We start from the raw sequence: 23,392 nt of genomic DNA on the forward strand, positions 1-23,392 counted from the left end.
CCACAGCTAGCAGGGCCACAACTAGCAGGGCCACAACTAGCAGGGCCACAGCTAACATGGCCACAGCTAGCAGGGCCACAACTAGCAGGGTCACAACTAGCAGGGCCACAACTAGCAGGGCCACAACTAGCAGGACCACAGCTAACAGGGCCACAACTAGCAGGGCCACAGCTAACAGGGCCACAGCTAACAGGCCACAGCTAGCAGGGCCACAGCTAGCAGGGCCACAACTAGCAGGACCACAGCAAACAGGCCACAACTAGCAGGACTACAACTAGCAGGCCACAACTAGCAGGGCCACAACTAGCAGGGCCACAGCTAACAGAGCCACAGCTAACAGGGCCACAGTTAACAGGACCACAACTAGCAGGGCCACAGCTAACAGGGCCACAACTAGCAGGGCCACAACTAGCAGGGCCACAACTAGCAGGGCCACAACTATCAGGGCACAACTAGCAGGGCACAACTAGCAGGGCCACAGCTAACAGGGCCACAGCTAACAGGGCCACAGCTAACAGGCCACAACTAGCAGGGCCACAACTAGCAGGGCCACAACTAGCAGGGCCACAGCTATCAGGGCCACTGCTAACAGGGCCACAGCTAGCAGGGCCACAACTAGCAGGGCCACAACTAGCAGGGCCACAGCTAACAGGGCCACAGCTAGCAGGGCCACAACTAGCAGGGCCACAACTAGCAGGGCCACAACTAGCAGGGCCACAACTAGCAGGGCCACAGCTAACAGGGCCACAACTAGCAGGACCACAGCTAACAGGCCACAACTAGCAGGACCACAGCTAACAGGCCACAACTAGCAGGGCACAACTAGCAGGGCCACAACTAGCAGGGCCACAACTAGCAGGGCCACAACTAGCAGGGCCACAACTAGCAGGGCCACAGCTAACAGGGCCACAACTAGCAGGGCCACAACTAGCAGGGCCACAACTAGCAGGGCCACAACTAGCAGGACCACAGCTAACAGGCCACAACTAGCAGGGCACAACTAGCAGGGCCACAACTAGCAGGGCCACAACTAGCAGGGCCACAACTAGCAGGGCCACAACTAGCAGGGCCACAGCTAACAGGGCCACAGCTAACAGGGCCACAACTAGCAGGGCCACAACTAGCAGGGCCACAACTAGCAGGGCCACAGCTAACAGGCCACAACTAGCAGTGCCACAGCTAGCACACACACAGAGACATACTCACGCACACGCACGTGACTAGATTAGCTGCAGGGCTACATCAGTAGGATCCATCCATGTTAGATGGATTAAAACCCCTTCTATCGAAGCGGTCTGTCATTCATTTAAAAAGTCAGAACATGGACATTCTGATCCCAGATTTCCCCTGTACCCAACAGAAGAGATGTTTCTCTCAGGGTAATAAATGGGAATGGATTAGTTTGAGCCAATCAGGGCTAATTGGACCTGTACTAAGCCAATCAGGGATAATTGGACCTGTACTGCACCAATCCAATGTGTAATTAATGAAGGTAAATCCAGCTGATTAGACAAATGTAGCTAATAGACTTCATGACCAGGGGGAAGTTACATTGGAAGGTAATTGATCAGGGGTTTTCTCTCTGATTCTTTCCTGTTTAAAATAAGCCTAATTTAAATGGTACATTTACTGGCCCAAATTAGCTGCGCTGAGTCATGTTAAATGGGAGAGGCATCGGCTCTGTCCCAAACCAATATAGAATCTCTATCCCTAGGCCCAGTCCCATACCAATATAGAATCTCTATACCTAGGCCCAGTCCCAAACCAATATTGAATTTCTATACCTAGGCCTAGTCCTAAACCAATATAGAATTTCTATACCTAGGCCAGTCCCACAATGAAAACAAGCGAAAACAAGATTTTAGATGGAAGTATTCAGACCCTTTGCTCTGAGACTCCAAACTGAGCTCAGGTGCAAAATGTTTCCATTGATCATCCTTGAGATGTTGATTGGAGTCCACCTGTGGTAAATTCAATTGATTGGACATGATTTGGAAAGGCACACACCTGTCTATATAAGGTCTGACAGTTGACAGTGCATGTCAGAGCAAAAACCAAGCCATGAGGTGGAAGGAATAGTCCGTAGAGCTCAGAGACAGTATTGTGTCAAGGCACAGATCTGGGGAAGGGCACCAAAACATGTCTGCAGCATTGACGGTCCTCAAGAACACAGTGGCCTCCATTCTTAGATGGAAGAAGTTTGGAACCACCAAGAGTCTTCCTAGAGCTGGCCGACAGGCCACACTGAGCAATCGGGGGAGAAGGGCCTTGGTCAGGGCGGTGTCCGAGACCCCAATGTTCACTCTGACAGAGCTCCTCTGTGGAGATGGGAGAGCCTTCCAGAAGGACAACCATCTCTGCAGCACTCCACTAATGGGAAAGATGAACGGAGAAAAGTACAGAGAGATCCTTGATGAAAACCTGCTCCAGACCTCAGACTGGGCGTTGTCCAACAGGCACAAACATATTTTGGAGAGACCTGAAAATAGCTGTGCAGCGACGCTCCCCATCCAACCTGACAGAGCTTGAGAGGATCTGCAGAGAAGACTTGGAGAAATTACCCAAATACAGGTGTGCCAAGCTTGTAGCGTCATACCCAAGAAGACTTGAGGCTGTAATCACTGCCAAAGGTGGTTCAACAAAGTACTGAGTAAAGGGTCTGAATATTTATGTAAATTTGATATTTCAGTTTTTTATTTGTAATACATTTGCAAAAATAAAAACTGTTTTTGCTTTGTCATTATGGGGTATTGTGATGTCATTATGGGGTATTGTGATGTCATTATGGGGTATTGTGATGTCATTATGGGGTATTGTGATGTCATTATGGGGTATTGTGATGCCATTATGGGGTATTGTGATGCCATTATGGGGTATTTTGACGTCATTATGGGGTATTGTGATGCCATTATGGGGTATTGTGATGTCATTATGTGATGTCATTATGCCATTATGGGGTATTGTGATGTCATTATGTCATTATGGGGTATTGTGATGTTATTATGTCATTATGGGGTATTGTGATGTTATTATGTCATTATGGGGTATTGTGATGTCATTATGGGGTATTGTGATGTTATTATGTCATTATGGGGTATTGTGATGTCATTATGGGGTATTGTGATGCCATTATGGGTTATTGTGATGTCATTATGTGATGTCATTATGCCATCATGGGGTATTGTGATGTCATTATGTCATTATGGGGTGTTGTGATGTCATTATGGGGTATTGTGATGTTATTATGTAATTATGGGGTATTGTGATGTCATTTGTCATTGTGTCATTATGGGGTATTGTGATGTTATTATGGGGTATTGTGATGTCATTATGGGGTATTGTGATGTTATTATGTCATTATGGGGTATTGTGATGTTATTATGTCATTATGGGGTATTGTGATGTTATTATGTCATTATGTGATGTAATTATGGGGTATTGTGATGCCATTATGGGGTATTGTGATGCCATTATGGGGTATTGTCTGTAGATTGATGAGGGAAAAAACAAACAATGTAATCCATTTTAGAATAAGTCTGTAACATAACAATGGGTCTGAATACTTTCCCAATGTACTATACATAGGGCCTCTCCATAGGGCCTCTCCAAAAGGGCCTCTCCATAGGGCCTCTCCATAGGGCCTCTCCTTAGGGCCTCTCCTTAGGGCCTCTCCAAAAGGGCCTCTCCATAGGGCCTCTCCATAGGGCCTCTCCAAAAGGTTAGGGTTAGGGTTCGTTACCTGTCCCGTTTGAGTCTCTAGTTTAGGGTTCGTTACCTGCCCAGTTTGAGTCTCTAGCTTAGGGTTCGTTAGCTGCCCAGTTTGAGTCTCTAGTTTAGGGTTCGTTACCTGCCCAGTTTGAGTCTCTAGTTTAGGGTCGGTGGTTACGGTTAGTTACTTGTCCAGTTTGAGTCTCTAGCTTAGGGTTCGTTAGCTGCCCAGTTTGAGTCTCTAGTTTAGGGTTCGTTACCTGCCCAGTTTGAGTCTCTAGTTTAGGGTCGGTGGTTACGGTTAGTTACTTGTCCAGTTTGAGTCTCTAGCTTAGGGTTCGTTAGCTGCCCAGTTTGAGTCTCTAGCTTAGGGTTAGTTACTTGTCCAGTTTGAGTCTCTAGTTTAGGGTCGGTGGTTAGGGTTCGTTACCTGTCCAGTTTGAGTCTCTAGTTTAGGGTTAGTTACCTGTCCAGTTTGAGTCTCTGGGCCAACAGTCTCCAATCGGCCCCATTGGGACAAGGTTAGGGTTCGTTACCTGTCCAGTTTGAGTCTCTGGGCCAACATTCTCCAATCGGCCCCGTTGGGACAAGGTTAAGGTTAGTTACCTGTCCAGTTTGAGTCTCTGGGCCAACAGTCTCCAATCGGCCCCGTTGGGACAAGGTTAAGGGTTAGGGTTAGTTACCTGTCCAGTTTGAGTCTCTGGGCCAACATTCTCCAATCGGCCCCATTGGGACAAGGTTAGGGTTAGTTACCTGTCCAGTTTGAGTCTTTGGGCCAACAGTCTCCAATCGGCCCCATTGGGACAAGGTTATGGTTAGTTACCTGTCCAGTTTGAGTCTTTGGGCCAACAGTCTCCAATCGGCCCCATTGGGACAAGGTTAAGGGTTAGGGTTAGTTACCTGTCCAGTTTGAGTCTTTGGGCCAACAGTCTCCAATCGGCCCCATTGGGACAAGGTGTATCCAGGCTGCTGCAGATCTTCTGCCTGATGAGATAGGGGATCTGGAAAGCACTGGGTCCTGCTAGAGCTGACCCGCTAGGGTTATTGTCCATCAGCAGGAACTCCGGGTCCAGGGGTCGACTGTCCTATTGGGCCAGAGGAATATATATAGGGTTATATAGGAACATTTAGAGATAAACACAACGAGAAAGTTCCAGCCAAACACGTCCTGTTTAGTTATGAGCCATGAACTATATAGTCCAGGGGACTGCTGTCTTCTTAGGTCATATGAACCAAATAAAAACAGGATTAGAGTATAGAGAGTTTGAGTTCACACACATACTGAAGAAATATGGATGTATATTGTTAAAAGCCAGAAAACAGTCCATCTCTTTGGGTATCTTATCAACACCTATCTTGGAGAGGCATAGTGTGACATACAGTGTACAGTGCATTGGGAAAGTATTCAAACCACTTGACTTTTTCCACATGTTGTTACGTTACAGCCTTGTTCTAAAATGGATTACATACATGTTTTTCCCCCTTATCAATCTACACACAATACCCCATAAATGGCAAATAGAAACAGGTTTTTAGACATTTTTGAAAATGTATATAAATAAATAAATAAAATAATAATAATACTTTATTTACATAAAAATTCAGACCCTTTGATATGAGACTCAAAACTGAGCTGAGATCAAATTATATTGGTCACATACACATGGTTAGTAGATGTTAATGGTCACATACACATGGTTAGTAGATGTTAATGGTCACATACACATGGTTAGTAGATGTTAATGGTCACATACACATGGTTAGTAGATGTTAATGGTCACATACACATGGTTAGTAGATGTTAATGGTCACATACACATGGTTAGTAGATGTTATTGGTCACATGGTTAGTAGATGTTAATGGTCACATACACATGGTTAGCAGATGTTATTGGTCACATACACATGGTTAGCAGATGTTATTGGTCACATGGTTAGCAGATGTTATTGGTCACATGGTTAGCAGATGTTATTTGTCACATACAAATGGTTAGCAGATGTTATTGGTCACATACACATGGTTAGCAGATGTTATTGGTCACATACACATGGTTAGCAGATGTTATTGTGAGTGTAGTGAAATGCTTGTGCTTCTAGTTCCAACAGTGCAGTAATATCTAACAAGTAATCTAACAATTTCACAACAACTACCTTATACACTAAAGGAGGGAATGAGAATATGTACATATAAATATATGGATGAGCGATGGCCAAACGGCATAGGCAAGATGCAGTAGATGGTAGAGAGTACAGTATATACATATGAGATGAGTAATGTAGGATATGTAAACATGATTAAAGTGCTGTTATTTAAAGTGACTAGTGATACCTTTATTAAATCCATTTATTAAAGTGGACAGAGATTTGAGTCTGTATGTTGGCGGCAGCCTCTCTATGTTAGTGATGGCTGTTTAACATTCTGATGGCCTTGAGATCGAAGCTGTTTTTCAGTCTCTGCTTTGATGCACCTGTACTGACCTCTCCTTCTGGATGATAGCGGGGTGAACAGGCAGTGGCTCGGGTGGTTGTTGTCTTTGATGATCTTTTTTGCCTTCCTGTGACATCGGGTGGTGTAGGTGTCCTGGAGGGCAGGTAGTTTGCCCCCGGTGATGCGTTGTATAGACCGCACTATCCTCTGGAGAGCCTTGCGGTTGTGAGCGGTGCAGTTGCCGTACCAGGCGGTGATACAGCCCGACAAGATGCTCTCGATTGTGCATCTGTAGAAGTTTGTGAGTGTTTTGGGTGACAAGCCGAATTTCTTCAGCCTCCTGAGGTTGAAGAGGCGCTGCTGCGCCTTCTTCACGATGCTGTCTGTGTGGGTGGACCATTTCAGTTTGTCCGTGATGTGCACGCCGAGGAACTTAAAACTTTCCACCTTCTCCACAACTGTTCCATTGATGTGGATGGGGGGTGTTCCCTCTGCTGTTTCCTGAAGTCCACAATCATCTCCTTAGTTTTGTTGACGTTGAGTGTGAGGTTATTTTCCTGACACCACACTCCGAGGGCCCTCACCTCCTCCCTGTAGGCCGTCTCGTCGTTGTTGGTAATCAAGCCTACCACTGTAGTGTCGTCTGCAAACTTGATGATTGAGTTGGAGGCGTGCATGGCCACACAGTCATGGGTGAACAGGGAGTACAGGGGAGGGCTGAGAACGCACCCTTGTGGGGTCCCAGTGTTGAGGTTCAGAGCAAAAATCAAGCCATAAGGTTGAAGGAATTGTCCGTAGAGCTCATACAGGATTGTGTCGAGGCACAGATCTGGGGAAGGGTACCAAAAGTGGCTGTAGCATTTAAGGTCCTCAAAAACACAATGGCCTCCATCAATTTTGAATGGAAGAAGTTTGGAATCACAAAACTCTACCGAGAGCTGAACGCCCGACCAAACTTTTGAGCAATCGGGGGAGAAGAGCCTTCGCAAGGAGGTGACCAATAACCCGATGGTCACTCTGACAGAACTCCAGAGTTCCTCTGTGGAGATGGGAGAACCTTCCAGAAGGACAACCATCTTTATAGCACTCCACCAATCAGGCCTTTATGATAGAGAGGCCAGATGGAAGCCACTTCTCAATAAAAGGCACATGAAAGCCCACTTGGAGTTTGCTGAAAAGCACCTGGGTCTGAATACTTATGTAAATGTGATTTAAAAAAAATATATATTCCTAATAATTTGTTAAAATTCATAAAAAACTGTTTTTGCTTTGCCATTATGGGGTATTGTGTGTAGATTGATGAGGGAAGAAAACAATTTATTGCATTTTAGAATGAGGCTGTAACGTAACAACAATGTGGAAAAAGTCAATGGGTCTGAATATTTTCTGAATGCACTGTATGAGACCTGAGGGTTACCTTGGCGATGTTGAAGTCGAGGCTAAAGCTCTGTCCCTCCCCCTCTACCTGCCAGACACACAGCTGACAGGTGAGCTCACAGGTGCTGAGGTTGAGACGCTCCAGGGTGAAGGTACAGTGGAGGAACCGCTGGGAACCGTTCCAGATGTGGTAGAACGGGATCTCCTAGAGGACAACAACACAACATGGACCATTATAAAAGGTTTCAGATGTGGTAGAACGGAATCTCCTAGAGGACAACAACACAACATGGACCATTATAAAAGGTTTCAGATGTGGTAGAACGGGATCTCCTAGAGGACAACAACACAACATGGACCATTATAAAAGGTTTCAGATGTGGTAGAACGGGATCTCGTAGAGAACAAGATCAGAATAACATTTTTAAATGTTTTATTTCACCTTTATTTAACCAGGTGAGCTAGTTGAGAACAAGTTCTCATTTACAACTGCGACATTACTGTCTAGAACACAACACAATATGACCCAATATAAAGCAAGGTTTCAGATGTGGTTATCTGGGTATAAGAAGTAGATTATCACATTATCACTTAGTTGACTTATATTATTGGAGAAAGCCATGTGACCAAAGATCCTCATTTTAAAAGAGTAGATAAGGTCATTGAGTAGGATAGTTCTGAGAGAGAACCAGGTCTCCATTCTCAATGGATTATGAATACATTGAAACTACCATAACTTTTTCCCCACCAAATATTTTTTTAAAGTGACTAGGTTTTAATAGCAGAACTTTGTGATACCGAAGCTCCAGTTCCTCTCTTTATAAACCAGTCAGGTACCAACTGAATGTTTGATCAAATTTATTCATGACTTAAACTTTCTCTCCCCGTTGCTCCATATTCATGTGTCAAAGAAGCACTGAGTTAAGGCAGAGGTATATACCGTATGCAAAAGTACATGGACACCGTTTCAAATTGACAGGTGTATAAAACCAATGCAATCTCCATAGACAAACATTGGCAGTAGAATGGCCTGTACTGAAGAGCTCAGTGCCTTTCAATGTGGAACCGTCATATGATGCCACCTTTACGACAAGTCAGTTAGTAAAATTTCTGCCCTGCTAGAGCTTCCCCGGTCAACTGTAAGTGACTCCACCTCCAAAGTTAGTTTTGGGTAACGTGTTGGCCTTAATAACCTCTCTGGGGTAGGGGGAAGTATTTTGACATCTGATGAAAAGCATCCCCAAAGTAAACTACCTGTTCCTCAGGTCCAGAAGCCAGGATATGCATATAATTTGTAGATTTGGCTAGAAAACTCTCTAAAGTTTCTAAAACTGTTAAGATATTGTCTGTGACTATAACAGAACTGATATGGCAGGCGAAACCCCAAGGACAAACCATCCAGGGGAAAACAAATTGAGGTCATAGGATTTTCCAATTGTTTTCTATGGGACTCCCTTATTGTTAGGAACCCGGGCTCAGTTCCTATGGCTTCCACTAGATGTCAACAGTCTTTAGAAATTGGTTGATGTTTTTCTTTTGAGAAATGAAGCAGTACGGAAGTGTCAGTCCAGGTGGACTGTTTTGGAACGTCTGTTTTGGAACGTGTGAACTGGAACGCGCTTCACGTTGTTTTTTATCCGGTATTAGAATCAGTTTATTCCGTCATAAGTGTTATCGATTTATTTACGTTTCAGGGTACTTGAGGTTGGATTAGGAACGTTGTTTGAAATGTTTGGACCAAGTTTACAGGTAATTTATTGGATACTTTGTAGGCATGTTGGGCGAGTTGAAACCGGTGTATTTCTGAATCAAACGTTGCTTACAAATAAAGAAGGACATTATCGAACAAAAGGACCATTTGTGATGTTTCTGGGACTTTTTGTAGTGCCAACAGAAGAAGATCTTCAAAGGCAATGCATGAATCATATCGCTATTTCTGACTTTTGTGGCACACCTGCCTGGTTGAAATATGATTGTCAGGTGTTTGTATGCGGAGCGCCGTCCTCAGTTAATCGCATGGTCTGCTTTCGCTGTAAAGCCTTTTAAAATCTGACACAGCGGCTGGATTAAGCTTTATTTTGATGTTTAACACATATATTTTCTAGAATGATAAATATTTGAAATGAGTATTTTTGAATTTCACGCTCTGCATTTTCACCGGATGTTGGCCAGGTGGGATGCTGGAGAGGTTTTAACCAAGCATACGGTATATACTAACTAGTATCTAGCTATTCATATATATACTAACTAGTATCTAACTATTCATATATAGTAACTAGTATCTAACTATTCATATATACTAACTAGTATCCAACCATTCATATATACTAACTAGTATCTAACCATTCATATATACTAACTAGTATCTAACTATTCATATATACTAACTAGTATCTAACTATTCGTATATACTAACTAGTATCTAACTATTTATATATACTAACTAGTATCTAACCAATCATATATACTAACTAGTATCAAACTATTCATATATATACTAACTAGTATCTAACTATTCATATATACTACCTAGTATCTAACTATTCACATATAGTAACTAGTATCTAACTATTCATATATACGAACTAGTATCTAACCATTCATATATATAGTAACTAGTGCCTAACTATTCATATATACTAACTAGTATCTAACCAATCATATATAGTAACTAGTATCTAACTATTCATATATACTAACTAGTATCTAACTATTCATATATAGTAACTAGTATCTAACCATTCATATATAGTAACTAGTATCTAACTATTAATATATACTAACTAGTATCTAACTATTCATATATAGTAACTAGTATGTAACTATTCATATATAGTAACTAGTACCTAACTATTCATATATACTAACTAGTATCTAACTATTCATATATAGTAACTAGTATCTAACCATTCATATATATAGTAACTAGTGCCTAACTATTCATATATACTAACTAGTATCTAACCAATCATATATAGTAACTAGTATCTAACTATTCATATATACTAACTAGTATCTAACTATTCATATATAGTAACTAGTATCTAACCATTCATATATAGTAACTAGTATCTAACTATTAATATATACTAACTAGTATCTAACTATTCATATATAGTAACTAGTATCTAACTATTCATATATACTAACTAGTATCTAAAGATTCATATATACTAACTAGTATCTAACTATTCATGTATAGTAACTAGTACCTAACTATTCATATATACTAACTAGTACCTAACTATTCATATATACTAACAAGTATCGAACTATTCATATATAGTAACTAGTATCTAACTATTCATATATACTAACTAGTATCTAACTATTCATATATACTAACAAGTATCTAACCATTCATATATACTAACTAGTATCTAACTATTCATGTATAGTAACCAGTACCTAACTATTCATATATACTAACCTAACTATTCATATATATTAACTAGTATCTAACTATTCATGTATAGTAACTAGTACTATTCATATATATACTAACTAGTATCTAACTATTCATGTATAGTAACTAGTACCTAACTATTCATATATATATTCATATATATACTAACTAGTATCTATCTATTGGGGCGGCAGGGTAGCCTAGTGGTTAGAGCGTTGGACTAGTAACGAAAGGTTGCAAGTTCAAATCCCCGAGCTGACAAGGTACAAATCTGTCGTTCTGCCCCTGAACAGGCAGTTAACCCACTGTTCCTTGGCCGTCATTGAAAATAAGAATTTGTTCTTAACTGACTTGCCTAGTAAAATAAAATAAATAAAATAAATATACAGTAACTAGTACCTAACTATTCATATACAGTAACTAGTACCTAACTATGCATATATACTAACTAGTACCTACCTATTCATATATAGCAACCAGTACCTAACTATTCATATATATACTAACTAGTATCTAACTATTCAGATATATACTAACTAGTATCTAACTATTCATATATAGTAACTAGTACCTAACTATTCATATATAGTAACTAGTACCTAACTATTCATATATACTAACTAGTACCTAACTATTCATATATACTAACTAGTACCAAACTATTCATATATATACTAACTAGTATCTAACTATTCATATATAGTAACTAGTACCTAACTATTCATATATAGTAACTAGTACCTAAACTATTCATATATATACTAACTAGTATCTAACTATTCATATATATACTAACTAGTACCTAACTATTCATATATATACTAACTAGTACCTAACTATTCATATATACTAACTAGTACCTAACTATTCATATATACTAACTAGTACCTAACCATAACCAGTCATTTCAGAGGGCAGAGCAGCTGTAGTACACACATGTGGCCAGACAGGGGCACTGTGACCCAGGCGGTGACAGTGCTGCTGAGAAGAGACTGAGGCTTGTCCCAAATTGCACGAGGCTCTCTGTCTGTCTGTCTGTCTGTCTGTCTGTCTGTCTGTCTGTCTTTCTTTCTTTCTTTCTTTCTTTCTTTCTTTCTTTCTTTCTTTCTTTCTTTCTTCACATCCCGACCCCTGGAACTACCTTCACATCCCGACTCCGGGAACATCACAAACCCTTCTCCCTTTCTCCAAGTCCCTACCTCCCTCCCCCTCTGTCTCTCTACCTCTACTACCTCTCTCTCTCTACCTCTACTACCTCTCTGTCTCTCTACCTCTACTACCTCTAATACCTCGCTGTCTCTCTACCTCTACTACCTCTCTACCTCTACTACCTCTCTATCTCTCTGCCTCTACTACCTCTCTGTCTCTACCTCTACTATCTCTACTACCTCTCTGTCTCTCTACCTCTACTACCTCTCTGTCTCTCTACCTCTACTACCTCTCTCTCTCTACCTCTACTACCTCTCTGTCTCTCTACCTCTACTACCTCTCTACCTCTACTACCTCTCTATCTCTCTGCCACTACTACCTCTCTGTCTCTACCTCTACTATCTCTACTACCTCTCTGTCTCTCTACCTCTACAACCTCTCTGTCTCTCTACCTCTACTACCTCTACCACCTCTACTACCTCTACTACCTCTCTGTCTCTCAACCTCTACTACCTCTCTGTCTCTCTACCTCTACTACTGCTCTATCTCTCTACCTCTACTAGCTCTCTATCTCTCTACCTCTACTACCTCTCTATGTCTCTCTACCTCTACCTCTCTGTTTCTCTAGCTCTACCACCTCTACTACCTCTCTGTCTCTCTACCTCTATCACTTCTACTAGCCTCTACTACATCTACCTCTACTACCTCTACTACCTCTCTGTCTCCATACCTCTACCACCTCTACTACCTCTCTGTCTCTACTACCTCTCTGTCTCTACTACCTCTCTGTCTCTACTACCTCTACTACCTCTACCTCTACTACCTATACTACCTCTACTACCTCTACCTCGACTACCTCTACTACCTCTACTACTGCTACTACCGCTCTCTCTCTCTACCTCTACTACCTCTTTGTCTCTCTACCTCTACTACCTCTCTGTCTCTCTACCTCGACTACCTCTCTGTCTCTCTACCTCTACTACCTCTCTGTCTCTCTACCTCTACTTCCTCTACCTCGACTACCTCTACTACCTCTACTACCGCTACTACCGCTCTCTCTCTCTACCTCGACTACCTCTCTGTCTCTCTACCTCTACTACCTCTCTGTCTCTCTACCTCTACTACCTCTCTGTCTCTCTACCTCTACTACCTCTCTGTCTCTCTACCTCGACTACCTCTCTGTCTCTCTAACTCGACTACCTCTCTGTCTCTTTACCTTTACTACATCTCTGTCTCTCTACCTCTACTACCTCTACTTCCTCTTCTACATCTATCTCTACTACCTCTACTACATCTACCTCTACTACCTCTACCACCTCTACTACCTCTACTACATCTATCTCTACTACCTCTACCACCTCTACTACCTCTACTACCTTTACAACTTCTACTACCTCTACCACCTCTACTACCTCTCTGTCTCTACAACCTCTACTATCTCTACTACCACTCTGTATCTCTACCTCTATTACCTCTACTATCTCTACTACATCTACCTCTACTATCTCTACAACCTCTACTACCTCTACAACCTCTATCACCTCTACTACCGCTCTGTCTCTCTACCTCTACTACCTCTCTGTCTCTCTACCTCTACTACCTCTCTTTCTCTCTACCTCTACTACCGCTCTGTCTCTCTACCTCTACTACCTCTCTCTCTACCTCTACTACCTCTCTGTCTCTCTACCTCTACTACCTCTCTGTCTCTTTACCTCTACTACCTCTACCTCTACTACCTCTACAACATCTACCTCTACTACCTCTACTGCATCTACCTCTACTACCTCTACAACATCTACCTCTACCACCTCTACTACCTCTACTACCTCTACTACATCTACTACCTCTACTACCTCTACTACATCTACCTCTACATCTACCTCTACTACCTCTACTACTGCTACCTCCATTACCCCCTCTCTCTCTCTCTCTCTCTCTATATATATATATATATATATATATATATATATATATATACATATATTTCCTCACTCTCACTCTCTCTCTATATATATATATATATATATTTCCTCTCTCTCTATATATATATATATATTTCCTCTCTCTCTCTCTCTCTCTCTATATATATATATATATATATATATATATTTCCTCTCTCTTGGGTCATTGCTACCTTTTTCTTTCTGCTTATCCTCCTCTCTCTCTCTCTCTCTCTCTCTCTCTCTATATATATATATATATATATATATATATATATATATATATATTTCCTCTCTCTCTCTCTATATACAGTGCCTTGCGAAAGTATTCGGCCCCCTTGAATTTTGCGACCTTTTGCCACATTTCAGGCTTCAAACATAAAGATATAAAACTGTATTTTTTTGTGAAGAATCAACAACAAGTGGGACACAATCATGAAGTGGAATGACATTTATTGGATGTTTCAAACTTTTTTAACAAATCAAAAACTGAAAAATTGGGAGTGCAAAATTATACTGCCCCCTATAGATCCCTATGACCCCTGGTCATCCCTGTCCTCTATGTCCCCCTATGGCCACTGGTCATCCCTGTCCTCTATAGATCCCTATGACCCCAGGTCATCCCTGTCCTCTATAGATCCCTATGACCCCTGGTCATCCCTGCCCTCTATGTCCCCCTATGACCCCTGGTCATCCCTGTCCTCTATAGATCCCTATGACCCCTGGTCATCCCTGCCCTCTATAGATCCCTACGACCCCTGGTCATCGCTGCCCTCTATGTGCCCCTATGACCCCTGGTCATCCCTGTCCTCTATGTCCCCCTATGACCCCTGGTCATCCCTGTCCTCTATAGAACCCTATGACCCCTGGTCATCCCTGTCCTCTATGTCCCACTACGACCCCTGGTCATCCCTGCCCTCTATGTCCCCCTATGACCCCTGGTCATCCCTGTCCTCTATGTCCCCCTATGACCCCTGGTCATCCCTGTCCTCTATAGAACCCTATGACCCCTGGTCATCCCTGTCCTCTATGTCCCCCTATGACCCCTGGTCATCCCTGTTCTCTATACATCCCTATGACCCCTGGTCATCCCTGTCCTCTATAGATTCCTATGACCCCTGATCATCCCTGTCCTCTACAGATCCCTATGACCCCTGGTCATCCATGCCCTCTATGTCCCCCTATGACCCCTGGTTATCCCTGTCCTCTATAGATCCCTCTGACCCCTGGTCATCCCTGCCCTCTATAGATCCCTATGACCCCTGATCATCCCTAATCTATGTCCCCCTATGACCCCTTGTCATCCCTGTCCTATATAAATCCCTACGACCCCTGGTCATCCCTGCCCTCTATAGATCCCTATAACCCCTGGTCATCCCTGCCCTCTACAGATCCCTATGACCCCTGGTCATCCCTGTCCTCTATAGATCCCTATGACCCCTGGTCATCCCTGCCCTCTATAGATCCCTATGACCCCTGATCATCCCTGCTCTCTATGTCCCCCTATGACACCTGGTCATCCCTGTCCTCTATAGATCCCTATGACCCCTGGTCATCCCTGTCCTCTATAGATCCCTATGACCCCTGATCATCCCTGCCCTCTATGTCCCCCTATGACCCCTTGTCATCCCTGTCCTATATAAATCCCTATGACCCCTGGTCATCCCTGTCCTCTATAGATCCCTATGACCCCTGATCATCCCTGCCCTCTATGTCCCCCTATGACCCCTGGTAATCCCTGTCCTATAGAAATCCCTATGACCCCTGGTCATCCAAGTCCTCTAGAAATCCTTATGACCCCTTGTCATCCCTGCCCTCTATAGATCCCTATGACCCTTGGTCATCCCTGTCCTCTATGCCCCCCTACGACCCCTGGTCATCCCTGCCCTCTATGTCCCCCTATGACCCCTGGTCATCCCTGTCCTCTATGTCCCCCTATGACCCCTGGTCATCCCTGTCCTCTATAGAACCCTATGACCCCTGGTCATCCCTGTCCTCTATGTCCCCCTATGACCCCTGGTTATCCCTGTCCTCTATAGATCCCTATGACCCCTGGTCATCCCTGTCCTCTATAGATTCCTATGACCCCTGGTCATCCCTGTCCTCTATAGAACCCTATGACCCCTGGTCATCCCTGTCCTCTATGTCCCCCTATGACCCCTGGTCATCCCTGTTCTCTATACATCCCTATGACCCCTGGTCATCCCTGTCCTCTATAGATCCCATTGACCCCTGGTCATCCCTGCCCTCTATAGATCCCTACAATCCCTGGTCATCCCTGCCCTCTATGTCCCCCTGTGACCCCTGGTCATCCCTGTCCTCTATGTCCCCCTATGACCCCTGGTCATCCCTGTCCTCTATAGAACCCTATGATCCCTGGTCATCCCTGTCCTCTATGTCCCCCTACGACCCCTGGTCATCCCTGCCCTCTATGTCCCCCTATGACCCCTGGTCATCCCTGTCCTCTATGTCCCCCTATGACCCCTGGTCATCCCTGTCCTCTATAGAACCCTATGACCCCTGGTCATCCCTGTCCTCTATGTCCCCCTATGACCCCTGGTCATCCCTGTCCTCTATAGATCCCTATGACCCCTGGTCATCCCTGTCCTCTATAGAACCCTATGACCCCTGGTCATCCCTGTCCTCTATGTCCCCCTATGACCCCTGGTCATCCCTGTTCTCTATACATCCCTATGACCCCTGGTCATCCCTGTCCTCTATAGATTCCTATGACCCCTGATCATCCCTGTCCTCTACAGATCCCTATGACCCCTGGTCATCCATGCCCTCTATGTCCCCCTATGACCCCTGGTTATCCCTGTCCTCTATAGATCCCTCTGACCCCTGGTCATCCCTGCCCTCTATAGATCCCTATGACCCCTGATCATCCCTGCCCTCTATGTCCCCATATGACCCCTTGTCATCCCTGTCCTATATAAATCCCTACTACCCCTGGTCATCCCTGCCCTCTATAGATCCCTATAACCCCTGGTCATCCCTGCCCTCTATAGATCCCTATGACCCCTGGTCATCCCTGTCCTCTATAGATCCCTATGACCCCTGGTCATCCCTGCCCTCTATAGATCCCTATAACCCCTGGTCATCCCTGCCCTCTACAGATCCCTATGACCCCTGGTCATCCCTGTCCTCTATAGATCCCTATGACCCTGGTCATCCCTGTCCTCTATAGATCACTATGACCCCTGATCATCCCTGCCCTCTATGTCCCCCTATGACCCCTGGTAATCCCTGTCCTATAGAAATCCCTATGACCCCTGGTCATCCAAGTCCTCTAGAAATCCTTATGACCCCTTGTCATCCCTGCCCTCTATAGATCCCTATGACCCTTGGTCATCCCCGTCCTCTATGCCCCCTACGACCCCTGGTCATCCCTGCCCTCTATGTCCCCCTATGACCCCTGGTCATCCCTGTCCTCTATGTCCCCCTATGACCCCTGGTCATCCCTGTCCTCTATAGAACCCTATGACCCCTGGTCATCCCTGTCCTCAATGTCCCCCTATGACCCCTGGTTATCCCTGTCCTCTATAGATCCCTATGACCCCTGGTCATCCCTGTCCTCTATAGATTCCTATGACCCCTGGTCATCCCTGTCCTCTATAGAACCCTATGACCCCTGGTCATCCCTGTCCTCTATGTCCCCCTATGACCCCTGGTCATCCCTGTTCTCTATACATCCCTATGACCCCTGGTCATCCCTGTCCTCTATAGATTCCTATGACCCCTGATCATCCCTGTCCTCTACAGATCCCTATGACCCCTGGTCATCCCTGCCCTCTATGTCCCCCTATGACCCCTGGTTATCCCTGTCCTCTATAGATCCCTCTGACCCCTGGTCATCCCTGCCCTCTATAGATCCCTATGACCCCTGATCATCCCTGCCCTCTATGTCCCCCTATGACCCCTTGTCATCCCTGTCCTATATAAATCCCTACGACCCCTGGTCATCCCTGCCCTCTATAGATCCCCATAACCCCTGGTCATCCCTGCCCTCTACAGATCCCTATGACCCCTGGTCATCCCTGTCCTCTATAGATCCCTATGACCCCTGGTCATCCCTGCCCTCTATAGATCCATATGGCCCCTGGTCATCCCTGTCCTCTATGGATCCCTATGACCCCTGATCATCCCTGTCCTCTATGTCCACCTATGACACCTGGTCATCCCTGTCCTCTATAAATCCCTATGACCCCTGGTCATCCCTGTCCTCTATGTCCCCCTATGACCCCTGGTCATCCCTGTCCTCTATAGATCCCTATGACCCCTGGTCATCCCTGCCCTCTATAGATCCCTATGACCCCTGATCATCCCTGCTCTCTATGTCCCCCTATGACCCCTGTTCATCCCTGTCCTCTATAGATCCCTATGACCCCTGGTCATCCCTGTCCTCTATAGATCCCTATGACCCCTGATCATCCCTGCCCTCTATGTCCCCCTATGACCCCTGGTAATCCCTGTCCTATAGAAATCCCTATGACCCCTGGTCATCCAAGTCCTCTATAAATCCTTATGACCCCTTGTCATCCCTGCCCTCTATAGATCCCTATGACCCTTGGTCATCCCTGTCCTCTATGCCCCCCTATGACCCCTGGTCATCCCTGCCCTCTATGTCCCCCTATGACCCCTGGTCATCCCTGTCCTCTATGTCCCCCTATGACCCCTGGTCATCCCTGTCCTCTATAGAACCCTATGACCCCTGGTCATCCCTGTCCTCTATGTCCCCCTATGACCCCTGGTCATCCCTGTTCTCTATACATCCCTATGACCCCTGGTCATCCCTGTCCTCTATAGATTCCTATGACCCCTGATCATCCCTGTCCTCTACAGATCCCTATGACCCCTGGTCATCCATGCCCTCTATGTCCCCCTATGACCCCTGGTTATCCCTGTCCTCTATAGATCCCTCTGACCCCTGGTCATCCCTGCCCTCTATAGATCCCTATGACCCCTGATCATCCCTAATCTATGTCCCCCTATGACCCCTTGTCATCCCTGTCCTATATAAATCCCTACGACCCCTGGTCATCCCTGCCCTCTATAGATCCCTATAACCCCTGGTCATCCCTGCCCTCTACAGATCCCTATGACCCCTGGTCATCCCTGTCCTCTATAGATCCCTATGACCCCTGGTCATCCCTGCCCTCTATAGATCCCTATGACCCCTGATCATCCCTGCTCTCTATGTCCCCCTATGACACCTGGTCATCCCTGTCCTCTATAGATCCCTATGACCCCTGGTCATCCCTGTCCTCTATAGATCCCTATGACCCCTGATCATCCCTGCCCTCTATGTCCCCCTATGACCCCTTGTCATCCCTGTCCTATATAAATCCCTATGACCCCTGGTCATCCCTGTCCTCTATAGATCCCTATGACCCCTGATCATCCCTGCCCTCTATGTCCCCCTATGACCCCTGGTAATCCCTGTCCTATAGAAATCCCTATGACCCCTGGTCATCCAAGTCCTCTAGAAATCCTTATGACCCCTTGTCATCCCTGCCCTCTATAGATCCCTATGACCCTTGGTCATCCCTGTCCTCTATGCCCCCCTACGACCCCTGGTCATCCCTGCCCTCTATGTCCCCCTATGACCCCTGGTCATCCCTGTCCTCTATGTCCCCCTATGACCCCTGGTCATCCCTGTCCTCTATAGAACCCTATGACCCCTGGTCATCCCTGTCCTCTATGTCCCCCTATGACCCCTGGTTATCCCTGTCCTCTATAGATCCCTATGACCCCTGGTCATCCCTGTCCTCTATAGATTCCTATGACCCCTGGTCATCCCTGTCCTCTATAGAACCCTATGACCCCTGGTCATCCCTGTCCTCTATGTCCCCCTATGACCCCTGGTCATCCCTGTTCTCTATACATCCCTATGACCCCTGGTCATCCCTGTCCTCTATAGATCCCATTGACCCCTGGTCATCCCTGCCCTCTATAGATCCCTACAATCCCTGGTCATCCCTGCCCTCTATGTCCCCCTGTGACCCCTGGTCATCCCTGTCCTCTATGTCCCCCTATGACCCCTGGTCATCCCTGTCCTCTATAGAACCCTATGATCCCTGGTCATCCCTGTCCTCTATGTCCCCCTACGACCCCTGGTCATCCCTGCCCTCTATGTCCCCCTATGACCCCTGGTCATCCCTGTCCTCTATGTCCCCCTATGACCCCTGGTCATCCCTGTCCTCTATAGAACCCTATGACCCCTGGTCATCCCTGTCCTCTATGTCCCCTATGACCCCTGGTCATCCCTGTCCTCTATAGATCCCTATGACCCCTGGTCATCCCTGTCCTCTATAGAACCCTATGACCCCTGGTCATCCCTGTCCTCTATGTCCCCCTATGACCCCTGGTCATCCCTGTTCTCTATACATCCCTATGACCCCTGGTCATCCCTGTCCTCTATAGATTCCTATGACCCCTGATCATCCCTGTCCTCTACAGATCCCTATGACCCCTGGTCATCCATGCCCTCTATGTCCCCCTATGACCCCTGGTTATCCCTGTCCTCTATAGATCCCTCTGACCCCTGGTCATCCCTGCCCTCTATAGATCCCTATGACCCCTGATCATCCCTGCCCTCTATGTCCCCATATGACCCCTTGTCATCCCTGTCCTATATAAATCCCTACTACCCCTGGTCATCCCTGCCCTCTATAGATCCCTATAACCCCTGGTCATCCCTGCCCTCTATAGATCCCTATGACCCCTGGTCATCCCTGTCCTCTATAGATCCCTATGACCCCTGGTCATCCCTGCCCTCTATAGATCCCTATAACCCCTGGTCATCCCTGCCCTCTACAGATCCCTATGACCCCTGGTCATCCCTGTCCTCTATAGATCCCTATGACCCCTGGTCATCCCTGTCCTCTATAGATCACTATGACCCCTGATCATCCCTGCCCTCTATGTCCCCCTATGACCCCTGGTAATCCCTGTCCTATAGAAATCCCTATGACCCCTGGTCATCCAAGTCCTCTAGAAATCCTTATGACCCCTTGTCATCCCTGCCCTCTATAGATCCCTATGACCCTTGGTCATCCCCGTCCTCTATGCCCCCCTACGACCCCTGGTCATCCCTGCCCTCTATGTCCCCCTATGACCCCTGGTCATCCCTGTCCTCTATGTCCCCCTATGACCCCTGGTCATCCCTGTCCTCTATAGAACCCTATGACCCCTGGTCATCCCTGTCCTCAATGTCCCCCTATGACCCCTGGTTATCCCTGTCCTCTATAGATCCCTATGACCCCTGGTCATCCCTGTCCTCTATAGATTCCTATGACCCCTGGTCATCCCTGTCCTCTATAGAACCCTATGACCCCTGGTCATCCCTGTCCTCTATGTCCCCCTATGACCCCTGGTCATCCCTGTTCTCTATACATCCCTATGACCCCTGGTCATCCCTGTCCTCTATAGATTCCTATGACCCCTGATCATCCCTGTCCTCTACAGATCCCTATGACCCCTGGTCATCCCTGCCCTCTATGTCCCCCTATGACCCCTGGTTATCCCTGTCCTCTATAGATCCCTCTGACCCCTGGTCATCCCTGCCCTCTATAGATCCCTATGACCCCTGATCATCCCTGCCCTCTATGTCCCCCTATGACCCCTTGTCATCCCTGTCCTATATAAATCCCTACGACCCCTGGTCATCCCTGCCCTCTATAGATCCCCATAACCCCTGGTCATCCCTGCCCTCTACAGATCCCTATGACCCCTGGTCATCCCTGTCCTCTATAGATCCCTATGACCCCTGGTCATCCCTGCCCTCTATAGATCCATATGGCCCCTGGTCATCCCTGTCCTCTATGGATCCCTATGACCCCTGATCATCCCTGTCCTCTATGTCCACCTATGACACCTGGTCATCCCTGTCCTCTATAAATCCCTATGACCCCTGGTCATCCCTGTCCTCTATGTCCCCCTATGACCCCTGGTCATCCCTGTCCTCTATAGATCCCTATGACCCCTGGTCATCCCTGCCCTCTATAGATCCCTATGACCCCTGATCATCCCTGCTCTCTATGTCCCCCTATGACCCCTGTTCATCCCTGTCCTCTATAGATCCCTATGACCCCTGGTCATCCCTGTCCTCTATAGATCCCTATGACCCCTGATCATCCCTGCCCTCTATGTCCCCCTATGACCCCTGGTAATCCCTGTCCTATAGAAATCCCTATGACCCCTGGTCATCCAAGTCCTCTATAAATCCTTATGACCCCTTGTCATCCCTGCCCTCTATAGATCCCTATGACCCTTGGTCATCCCTGTCCTCTATGCCCCCCTATGACCCCTGGTCATCCCTGCCCTCTATAGATCTCTATGACCCCTGGTCATTCCTGTCCTCTATGTCCCCCTATGACCCCTGGTCATCCCTGTCCTCTATAGAACCCTATGACCCCTGGTCATCCCTGTCCTCTATAGATCCCTATGACCCCTGGTCATCCCTGCCCTCAATGTTCCCCTATGACCCCTGTTCATTCCTGTCCTCTATAGATCCCTATGACCCCTGGTCATCCCTGTCCTCTATAGATCCCTATGACCCCTGGTCATCCCTGTCCTCTATAGATCCCTATGACCCCTGGTCATCCCTGTCCTCTATGTCCCCCTATGACCCCTTGTCATCCCTGTCCTATATAAATCCCTATGACCCCTGGTCATCCCTGTCCTCTATAGATCCCTATGACCGCTGGTCATCCCTGTCCTCTATGTCCCCCTATGACCCCTTGTCATCCCTGCCCTCTATGTCCCCCTATGACCCCTGGTCATCCCTGTCCTCTATAGAACCCTATGACCCCTGGTCATCCCTGTCCTCTATAGATCCCTATGACCCCTGGTCATCCCTGCCCTCAATGTTCCCCTATGACCCCTGTTCATTCCTGTCCTCTATAGATCCCTATGACCCCTGGTCATCCCTGTCCTCTATAGATCCCTATGACCCCTGGTCATCCCTGTCCTCTATAGATCCCTATGACCCCTGGTCATCCCTGTCCTCTATGTCCCCCTATGACCCCTTGTCATCCCTGTCCTATATAAATCCCTATGACCCCTGGTCATCCCTGTCCTCTATAGATCCCTATGACCGCTGGTCATCCCTGTCCTCTATGTCCCCCTATGACCCCTTGTCATCCCTGCCCTCTATAGATCCCTATGGCCCCTGGTCATCCCTGTCCTCTATAGATCCCTATGACCCCTGATCATCCCTGTCCTCTATGTCCACCTATGACACCTGGTCATCCCTGTCCTCTATAAATCCCTATGACCCCTGGTCATCCCTATCCTCTATGTCCCCCTATGACCCCTGGTCATCCCTGTCCTCTATAGATCCTTATGACCCCTGGTCATCCCTGCCCTCTATAGATCCCT

General features: G+C 46.3%; 1 protein-coding gene across 1 annotated transcript in view; it reads right to left on the minus strand.

The window, feature by feature from the left end:
- unc5a (unc-5 netrin receptor A) overlaps positions 1 to 23,392 on the minus strand; it is a 303,882-nt gene that overhangs the window by 8,405 nt on the left and 272,085 nt on the right. The window contains exons 13-14 of the mRNA XM_064955880.1: positions 7,554 to 7,718; positions 4,609 to 4,793 (exon numbers count right to left, since the gene is read on the minus strand). Of these exons, the coding sequence (XP_064811952.1) occupies positions 4,609 to 4,793; positions 7,554 to 7,718 (350 nt within the window). The remainder of the gene's footprint in view (positions 1 to 4,608; positions 4,794 to 7,553; positions 7,719 to 23,392) is intronic.

The sequence above is a fragment of the Oncorhynchus masou genome, chromosome 32 (assembly GCF_036934945.1).
Source record: "Oncorhynchus masou masou isolate Uvic2021 chromosome 32, UVic_Omas_1.1, whole genome shotgun sequence".
In the NCBI taxonomy this organism is placed as follows: domain Eukaryota; kingdom Metazoa; phylum Chordata; class Actinopteri; order Salmoniformes; family Salmonidae; genus Oncorhynchus; species Oncorhynchus masou.